Here is a 10875-nt window from a genome sequence, read left to right as displayed (position 1 = left end):
GGCCGCCCCCGGCCACCCTCAGTGCGCGGCACCGCCCGCGCCCTCCCGCCGGCCCCCGGCGCTTCCGCTTCCGGCCCCCGCGATGTCGTCATCACAGTCCCTTAAAGGGCCCGCGCCCTGTCGCCCAGCGGGGCTGTGGCAAAGAAGAGCGCGGGGAAGCACCTGCGACACAAAGAGAGAAAAAGCTGCTTTCTTAAGGGCAGGTACGTTTATTTCATAAATACACCACCGCCTTCCACAGGAATGTTGTACGCCACTGAGTTTCAATACTGCAGCTCTGGAAAGGATACAGCCATAAAGATTTGTGTGCCACAAGCGAGAAAATCGTCACATTGAACAGAGCAATTTACCACAGGGAACACAGAATTCATGGAAATGTGTTGAGCGCGTCTAATTTTAATTCTTAGTATTTTCAGAACTTCTGCTAGTAATTATTTTCATTAATACACGTTACAGCAGTTAGCTATATATATACACACACTATATTTTTGGAGCATTTCTTGTGATCTTTGCAGTACTTAGCAGTCAGTCTCTAATCCTGTAAAGTGTAGGTGCTGTATACCAGGTATAGTTTAGACAGTAGTTTTTAATCACTGTTGAATATTTAATTACAAAGAACATATTTATCACATAACTCCCACTAGCAAAAAGTTTCCCCCCAAAATTGTTTTGCTAATGTAAGAATATACCAAAAACACCAATCACACAGATGTTTATAGCAACAGTTTAAAACAAGGTAATTCACATACCGAAGCACAAAGATTATAGTACCACTGCTGTTTAAAATGTACAAGTACTGTTTAATGACCCAAACAGAAGAAAGCGCAGTATAAAACTCACTATCGTCACTCCTCTATCCAGCTGCAGCTCATGGCTAACCATATACTATTTAAGGAAGTGTGGATTATTTTATAAATAATGTTTTGATAGTATTAGAGAAATTAAAAAAAAAGTACTGTCATTGTGTATTTTGCTACTATAAATAGAACTCTAGTATGTTGTGTTTCAGTCCCTGGTTGTGCAGAACCAGTAGTTTGTTCACAAGTAAGCCAATGCATGTAGGCATATATATTTTCAGTCCCCCCAAGAGATAACAACAGCGTAACACATTCTGTTTTGGATGAAAGTATGCAGCTGCATATACGAGTGATGTCCTAAAACACTGTGAATTGTAAGGAGAACTGCAGGGCATACATAAATGGAGTTATTTTAAATTGCCTCAACAACATATCATATTTTATGTAATCTCACGTGAGCTTTAGAAAATCATAAAAGCACAAAGAGTTGCATTTTTATAGCATAATATATAGAACTGTGACTTAGCCTTCACTAGCCTCAAAGCAGCACCACACAGAGGATAGTCCCTGTCTCTGGGCGACAGAGTCACTCATTTAGTTTTAACTGCAAAAGTGACAGAATGATACTGTCAGCTCAGAGAATTACTTACTGTTCTCCTGTTTTCTTTGAAAGTAAGATTTTAAACATACCGCAGTAAATCTGGTAGATAGATGTGGAGGATGCTGAGCAGACAGCCCAATCACATAAGATGACTTTCTCCTTCTCTGATGTGGTAACGTGGCTGCTAATTCCTTCACACTCAGGTCTTTCTATAGAACAAGAAAGCCCTTCTAACCTGCAGAAGAGGAGAGTGGGACAAGCCAACTCCAATATGTTGCCTGCAACTGGTAAAGACTGCTTTGTAACTCAAACCCCAAGGGGAATTTTTTTCCAGAGGTTGAGGGAAAATTTGTTGTATCAGTTGTTTCCAATTTGGAAATGGAAAAAAGTATCTTTTAAATAGTAATGAACAAATGGATGATATGGCAAAATTATTCTGAAGTAATGCTAGTGAGTATATGTCACAATAAGATTTAATAGCTGAAATGTACTGACACGGAAAATTAAAGTAAAATATTGAATATATTAATATGCAAAGGTTTGTTTGTATTTTGAAATTAAACTATTTTTGTTGTGCCTCAAATTCAAATATAAGCCTTACAAATATCCATAGCCTCTGTTATAAATTAAACAACTTCTAAACAATACTTGTCAACATTCAAATCTCCATAAACTTTGGCAGCTCTTTGGTAAATACTTATAAATATCAATTAACAAAACAATAAAAAGGGAGTGGGGAGGCTACCAGCAAGGAGCCTCCTTTTTTGAAATTCCACAAAGGGGAACAGAATTGAGACCACTCCCTAAGCAAAAACTATTTCCAAGATTGGTATACTTTAATGAGATTAGTAGCTCATCCTTCTCTGTCTATTCAAATGGTATTACACTGGGATTTTAATAAATTTCAGACAAATTTTTGTGCTCTACCATATATACATATTCAAAATTTATACACAAACAATAGTGGCTGTTTATGAGTAGAGTTAAGTTTCAGTGCATTTGACAATTAATTATTGCACACAGAATAATCTCAAATGCCCAATTATTCTACTAGATAAACGTAGCAACAAATATAACCTCTTATGTTTTTGAACATCTATCTTTCTGTAAAATCTTGTGTGGGTGACACCTTAGGTGCCAAAGAAGTGAAAGGATCTATGGGGGATCTGTTGCTGGTTATTCTTGATGGTATCGGAGGTGCAGGTGGTCTTCTTGCTGGCATTGTATAGAAGCAATCAGTAGAACTTTTATTCCAGTCATTATCAAAGTTAAAGTCTGAACCTAGAAAAGTCTTTTGTTCAGTGCCCAGAAAATCTGGAGATCCAGCTGACTTCCTGGAAGCGATTTGCTTAAAATCTGGAACACTTTTAGATGGCTTTAGCTTTACATTGAAATTCTCCTCCTCATCATCATCAAACGTTACCCATCCTTTTGGCTGTACATTTTTTACCGTGAAAGATTTACTTCTCAAGCAAGAAGTGTTTTCAGGTGCATCAACAGAAAATACAGGCTTGCTTGTATTACAGCTGGGGGGATTTAGAGAAGGAAAAGGATTGCAAGCAGCACGTCCTTCTGGTAAATGTGAAGTTATTTCAGACTCTTGCATTTCTGTTCTAAATGGGTTTCCAGCATTAGGAGTTCTTTCAGTGAATGGATTTGTGCAGTTCAGTCCAGTAATAAATGGATTTGGAGAGCTGTGCTTATGTTCCTGGGATGTGTTAAAGGTTGGAACAGGAGGCATTGCTGGCATGCAACTTACAGTATTCAAAATATCAGCATTTCTTTGTGTTGCTGAAGGCAACTGTATCAACTCCTTTTGGTTTAAAGTCGGAACAGGTGATGTTCGAACAGATGTCTGCATCTTTGACACAAGCAGCTTAAATGACAAATCTTCAAAAGGGTCACTGTTTAACTGTGTTTCAAGTTTAGTGCCGTACGTTCCATTTGTTTTAATCTGGAAAGAAAACAAGGTGCTTAGTAATCACGTGGCTGGCTGTTTTAAGATTATTACTAACTCCCCATCTCTCACTCTTCTATGAGAGGAAAAGAAGCTCTTGGGCTTTAAATGAAACTTCAATGCAATTCGGTTTTAACTTGCACAATACACTTGTAGTAGAATGATTGCTTCTTTTCTGGAAAACAATAACCCTTAACCCCTTCTCCAAAAATGCCTACTAGTCATTAAACACAAGTTTCCCCCTTGTTTGTTGATGCAGCCTGAATTTAATTCATGCAGATCAGAATGCTAGCCAAAAGCACTAAGGACATTGTATAAGAAAATCTTTAAGAAACTTGGGAAATGATGCTATATTCTAAACAAGTGATAACCCAGCACAAACATGAAATAAAAAGCTCTAGGTTTCACTGTTTGAGAGTTTATAACGCTGATGTTACAAGCAATATTTAAGCATCACAGTGAAAGGAAAAATTAGTGTTATTAGTATATGCACTTCAGACGTTCTGTGTAGACATATGCATCTGTAGGCATCTCCAGTGCTTCCTGACATGTGAAGGTACAGTCATCAGTTTGTAATACTTTAAAATGGCAAGTTATCATTGTTTAGAATAATACCAAATGGAGAAGACAAGAGTTTTCTCCACAGAACTTCTCATCTTTTAAAACCAAAATATTTCTGCTTTTATACATTTATTTGAACAACAATGCAACTTTTATACCTTGTAACAACTGTCCAGAAAGGTAGAATATGTACCTTTGTTCAAGTCATCACACTGACAGAACAGATTGTGGAGCTTTCCCATATTAAACGAATGCAAAGAATTAAACTTAAGCAAGTTAAAACAGCTTCTACGAATTCCAATTTCACAAACAAATTTGTCATTTTAACACATCACCTTAACATACCCAAATACTTAGGGTATTTAGCATGAAAATTCTGTTAACTAATGTTTTGTTGAATTAAGATGCTAGCAAAAACTATCAACTAAAATACATACTATAATAGCCTAACCTCAATCTTTAAACGTCTTTACTGCATTTATTGTGAATAGTTTCAAGCATGTCTCCATATATCCACTGACTAAGCAGCTGTGCGAAGTTACAGGCTTTAGAGACTCTCAGGAATAATAAAAATATTGTAAGGTTTTCCCAATGTATCCAATATAGCAATTTCTTTAAAAAAATTGCAGTTGTAGCTTGAATTGATTGGCAGGAGAAACAAAGTATGCTGGCAACAATGCATTTGCTATGGTGGGTTTTTTTGAAACAACAGTATCCGTTACATGCACCCCTGGTACTACTACATCAGAGAGTTTCTAAATTAGATGAGGCCTAATGTTACCAAACCATAAATAGAATAGTTCAACGTTGGTATTTCTGTATGTATATACCAAGTGAAAAATTTAACATTATTTGGAAAATAATGTTAAAACAAAGGCATCAATGAAGTAACTGAGGGGCGAAATGTGAAAAATTATAAATCAAATGCAGCTTGACACTAGCTGGTTAAGTACTGTGTTCATTAACCAAGTAATCAAACAGTACAAGATCCCAAAGAAACTATGAATCCCAATTGCTCTTTATTGTAAGTAAAAATTTGCCTGAATAATTTTGGAACCAAATGCTTTTAAAATTGTAACAAACAGTATATTTTACTTTGGTTAATAGTAAGTTCTCTATTCTTTGAGAAATGTGGGGTTTATTTTGAAAAAACTTTGGCAGTGCAATTTCATCAGGATTTATTTGTATTAAAGAGGAATGTTAACTCCAATGCCTACTCATATTTTTCCAAACAGACTGAGCCCAGGAGATTCAACAGTAACTAAGCAACATACGTGAGGTTCCAATCGTTCCGTAAAAGATGATGAAGCAAAATATTTGCTATGGTGCTAATAAATACAGTTAACAGTATCAATTTTAATTGCATTATGAAAGAAAAAAGCAAACTATGGTATGACAGTCAATTCATTAACATGGACAGGTGATTTTTAATGTGAATGAGACTGCAGATGTATGAAAACTGGATTCATACATCTTTTCTGCTTGAATAGATGGAGACCACATACAAGATTGGTAAATAGTCAGATACCTGTTACCCTGATGGTTGCTCCTGCTTGTGAAAGAGAAACAGACATCAAAGGAAAGAAAATTAGGAAGAAAATCCAAGTAACAAAGCAACCTCATGTTAAAAGTACTTTCACAAAGCCATTTTTTGACACATGAAGACAGACCAAAAATAATTATTACACACTACACTAAATTTTAAATTTCTGTTGTATTCTATTGTAAGACTTATAAGCTCTACATTGAGTCAAAAATCAGCTCAAGCCAATTCTAATGTTATTTCCATTCAGACATTCATTGCGCAGCTGACTGAGCTATTTTCTGAAGACTGATTATAAGAATTTGAATATTGATGATCTAATAAAAGCACTATAGCCCTCATTCTGGGAATCATGTTGGTATAAACACTCATCTATAGTAACAGTTTATCAAGCTGAAAAAAAAGAAAGACTTGTCATTCAATCAAAACCCAAAGTCTCTAATTTATAATAAATAAAATCTTTTTTACAATGATTACTTATCTTTTTTAATGTATTTCTTGGTAATCTACAGAATCCTAAATAGTTACAAGCAATTATTTTTATAAGGAGAGATTTAGATTCTTAAACATCACATTCTTTCAATCAAAGGATGGGCTTGGAATCTACTAGCTCTCAAAAGACTTTGTATTTAAAGACTTTTTTCTGAGAAAACAGCATATTTACAAATTCTAATCAAGAAATGAAATAAATATCACCTAACTAAAAGAAAAGCCAAACAAAAATGAAAATAAAAAACCTAAGCTGGAGACAATAAATGAAGCTCAAAGTGGTCCTTTCTTGTGATTGCTCAGCCTGCATTAATCAAAGAAATCTGACTGCAGAGAAAATTATAGCTCCCTGAACTAGGTCTTAAACTATCTAGTTTAGATATTGTTAACAATATAGCCACAGCATTACACAGCTAAAAAACCTGTTTACAGTATGCTTAAGCATATTTCTGATTGCTTTGTATACACACAGAAAAATGTAATTTTCATAATAATTTTTAAAGAACTGCTTGCACCTCTTTTACAAAATGATCAGTGGTAAAACTACATTTAGAAGGTATGAGGCATTCAAAAGTTACACAATGAAATCTGTTTCTATTCACAAAAGTGGTATGTTCTCAAGTACTTTATGCCTCCATGTATATTCTCTGCTGGCAATACTTCGTACTTTCTAACAACTACAAAAAAATCCCAATATTCCACCTCTATATTCAAAACCATCATTTTTTGATATAAGTTTCCAAAATAGAAAAAGTTAACAGGCAGAGAGAGAGGTTCAGCAGAAAGAAAGGAAGAACATTTAAATATTTTTCGATTAGAATTCAAAATCGACTCACTGAGGACTGAATTTGGCTGCTTCAGTGTGGTACAAAATAGGTATTGACTAACTGCTTTAGTGAAACTGGGCTTCAGATGTAGAGATAAGGTAAAATCTAAAATACTGATAAAAACTTCAGTAGTCATAAATATCCACAGCTGACTTTATATTTAAAAAACTACAAACACCAGAAAACAAAACTACAAATTTACTGTTAGTAAGAAGTGGGAACAAATCCATCAGCTTCAATAAATTTGTGCTTTTAATCAAGTAGTGTATTATCTGGCTTAGCACCTGATACTGTGAAAACTGACAGCACTGGCCTTTAATGAAGAAGTTTAGCCTTATATATATATATATATATATAAACAACACTGAAAACCTATTTCTGCATTTTTTAAACAGCAGTAAGAAACTATGGCTTTTCTTAGAGAAAGGATTTTTTTGAAAATAGCACTCTAAATGGTCCCACAGAAAAGAGTATTAATGTTACTGTATTAAACTTTCAGATTATTTTAGTATGTTTATATGTTTTGACACTAGGGAACGGGGAGAAATTTATTTCTAGTTAAGTATCTATCAGTATTGTCTTCCTTATCAAGATAAAGCATGAAATCTATGAAGTTTACTTTATAATAAAACCCTTTGTTAGATAGTTACTATACAGTTTGTCATGCATGTGTCATTATAAAATTAAATTTCTTAAACTGTGTATTTTTCAATACAAAGTTGTCAAATGACAACATAATTTTTAGACCAAGCTGTCCATAAGTTGTCATAAGTTTATTTATAAGTTTATTTATAAGTGTCATAAGAAATCTTAAATTAAATGTTTAGTATTTAAGATGTTAGTTATTCATGGACAATACATAAGCAATTAAGTATTAACCTACTAGAGCCTGATGATCTTTGAATCCAATGTGTTGACCTTTATTTTTGTTTGCTTGCTTGCTTTAGGAGTTTCTCACAAATCTATGGTGTTCAGTACAAGCTGTGCTAATTTACATAATGAGAAAACATATATACAAGGTTTTTTCATTTACCTGCTGCTGTGAAGGAGCAGATTCAGAAGGCAAACTGTGAGATGATCGGCTACGAGGAGGCGGTTGTGGGGGTTCCAGACTTTGTGGGGCACTTGTCTGAGATGGATGTGATGCCACGGGTATCAGAGGCTCCTGCATCCTCAGCACAGGCGGTGGCTGCGTGGTGGGCTGAGCCGCTCCAGCAGCCTGAGGCTTTAGTGGTTCAGGAAGCAACGGTGAGCCTGCAAGTGTATTTGCAACGTCTTTCATTGTAAAGAATCTTATGAATGGCATGAATGAGAACATGTGGCTGTGGAAGCACCAGACAGAGCTGCAGAAGGGGCTGTAAGAACAGCAGGTGTTTACATCTTAAAAATATCTTAAAAGTTCTTAGTAACAGTGGATGTTTCAGAAATGGTTTTCAGAGCAAACCCTATTACACAACTCTTTACACAAACATGATTTAAAAACAAGCAAAGAAACTTTGTTACTACAAAACAAGTATCATCCTTGATCTTACTTTTATAAGATGTATGTATTCTACTTCAAAGACTTTTGGCATCCGGGCATAATGGTATAACATCTGATTCATTATGCTTGGCTGAGTCCATTTAACAACTTTCTAAATGCTTCTAATCTAACTAGATTAGAAGTTATCAAAAGCTCAGCATCTTTCAATTAAAAATTGTTACTATAGAGACAAAATAAAGAACCAGAAACCATGTCATTCTTAAATGTACTTCAGCTGTATTCAAAACGCTGCATTTTGGAAGTCACTACTATAAAGTGCATATTTTTATATTAATACAATTTTTAAATCTCTATTATCTTTAAGTTTAGGAAGTGGCTTTGAGAGTCAAACATAAACACTATTCCAAATATTATGGCTGCAGATAACCAGTGCAGAGAATGGTCCAGTGATCAACACATGATAGGACACCCCAATGTGCTCACACCAAAACACAGTAATCTGATCAACATTTCTCTTGACAGCATTAAATCTATGGGTCTAGATCTCACCTGACTGCTGCCTATTATCTGATAAGGGTTTTACAATATTTGTGGATGATTAACAGAAATTGCCAAATCTTACTACATTCAAGAATCTTAATTTCTAGTGAAAAACAAACACATCTGTTGAAAACAAAGCATTCAAACCAGAGACTACACCTCTTGACTGAACAGTGACAATTATATTTAACTTCTAAAGTAAACATACCCCTTGGTGGTTCAGCTGGTTTGGTCTGACTTTCAGGTGCTGGTCTTCCCCCAGAGGGACGGACATGGCTTTGTGGTGCACTAATAACTCCAGCTCGAGGTGGAACAGTCTGACATAATTGGTAAAAAGAAAGTGTTTTAGTTCTACTTTGGATCTGTAGTCATCTACTGCTAAATGACTTAGGATAATCAGGACTCTCTGAAAAGTAAATTCTTTGATAAGAGTTGATGAACTGATTTTTTTATGCACATATAAAAGCAAAGAATATATTCTCAAAACATTATGAGTGTTGAATTCAACGCCAAGGATTTTTACAGCAGTCTTCAACTTAACGATGTTAGAAACATTAATACTAACAAATAGTAAGTTAGTTTTACCCAAGTCTATGAGTTGTAAGCAACAAAACCAACAACATGAACTACTGTATTTGGAGATCTCATAAGGACACACTGATAACTCACTGCCAATGCAGACTGTAGACACTGTCTACCTTTTAGGCTGTAATTATAGCCTGCCATTTGCAAACAGCAGCTACAGTCGATTTTTTATAGTAAATGTCCAAGATATGCATAAAAGATCATGGTTAGTTCTTTTCTCTGAAACTTATGTTTGCTAACTGTAAAGCAGTTATTCCTGTTCCTCAGCAAACAGTATTAATGCAACAAAACATTCTGCCTCATCTGAAGGCTGGAGTCTTCCCAAACTTGTTGGAATGTAAGTTCATATGCTGGGAATGGAACTGCTCTCATAAAACAAAATTTAAAAGCCTACATCAGTATTTAAAGAGAAATAGGAAACTATTCCAGATTACAACTGAAGGTGAGTGAATTACAAACACCACACTTGAAAGCTGAATGTAAAGCGTTAGAATAAAAATACTACGTTGCAGGCGGGGAAAAAAAAAAGATCATGAGGAAGGATAGTTTGTAAGATTTGTTTCCTCTAAAATGTTTGCGTACTTGGTATATTCTGACAAAATCTTAGTAACGGTGGATTTTTCAGAAATGGTTTTCAGAGCAAATCCTATTGCACAACTCTTTACATAAACATGATTTAAAAACAAGCAAAGAAACTTTGTCACTACAAAACAAGTATCATCCTTGATCATACTTTTAATAAGATGTATGTATTCTACTTCAAAGACTTTTGACATCCAGGCATAATGGTATAACATCTGATTCATTATGCTTGGCTGAGTCCATTTAACAACTTTCGAAATGTTTTAAACCACCTAACCTCTGAAATACCTGTCTGCCCTTTAATTGCCTAGATGCATTTTGTCATTTCTTTGAATATTCTGAAAGTAGGCAGAAGCATGATTTGATTATATTGCCAAAATATATTTAAAAAAAAAAAAAAAAAAGATATAACAAAAAGGAACCGCAAAGAAAGAAAAAGTCTAAAATAACCCTCAGGCCCACTGAGAGGGAAGCAGCACCCGCTGTGGCCACTGTCCCTGGTCCTGAAATCCTCGAAAGGAAATGCTGCCCCAAAAACAACCAACCTGGGAAAAAGGAGAGAAGCAGTGTCAGGAAATTCAACAAGGGTTGAGCTAAGGCTTCAAAAACCAACCAGATTTTAGGTGAGATTTTTTCAGACCTTCTATTACATTTGTTTGGTTGGTTTGTTGTGGGGTATTTTCGTTTGGTTTGGTTTGCTTGGGGTTTTTTTAAAAGAAAATCTCAATGTCTGCAAAGGAAGAGATGCAGTCAGCTTTGTCTTATAATATTCTGCTGGCAATTTCATCTCTATGGCTCTTTCTGGAAACTGTCAAGCTCTAACTGTAGTCCAGCCTGGGTGTTAAGAAGCACAACACAATAGAATGGGATCACTTTTTTTTTTTTTTTTTTTTTTCTTGACAATATGAAC

The 10875-nt window shown here is 35.1% G+C and overlaps 1 protein-coding gene across 14 annotated transcripts in view; it reads right to left on the bottom strand.

Moving 5' to 3' along the window:
* Positions 1-376: 376 nt before the first annotated feature.
* Positions 377-10875, bottom strand: part of SYNJ1 (synaptojanin 1) — a 67753-nt gene continuing 57254 nt past the window's right edge. For 7 of the 14 annotated variants that reach the window (XM_026859958.1, XM_026859966.1, XM_026860021.1 and 4 more), the window contains 3 exons: positions 9007-9115; positions 7809-8029; positions 377-3352 (listed from right to left, as the gene is read on the bottom strand). In XM_026859958.1, coding sequence (XP_026715759.1) covers positions 2495-3352; positions 7809-8029; positions 9007-9115 — 1188 coding nt within the window. In that variant the 3' untranslated portion in view covers positions 377-2494. Of the gene's footprint in view, positions 3353-5444; positions 5469-7808; positions 8030-9006; positions 9116-10875 lie in introns of all 14 variants that reach the window. The other 7 variants (XM_026860047.1, XM_026859981.1, XM_026859995.1 and 4 more) reach the window with 2 other exon arrangements.

The sequence above is a fragment of the Athene cunicularia genome (genome assembly GCF_003259725.1).
Source record: "Athene cunicularia isolate RWA chromosome 1 unlocalized genomic scaffold, athCun1 chr1_part1, whole genome shotgun sequence".
Taxonomy (NCBI): Eukaryota; Metazoa; Chordata; class Aves; order Strigiformes; family Strigidae; genus Athene; species Athene cunicularia.
Note: the sequence above shows the minus strand (reverse complement) of the source record. Positions and strands in the feature narration are given on the sequence as shown.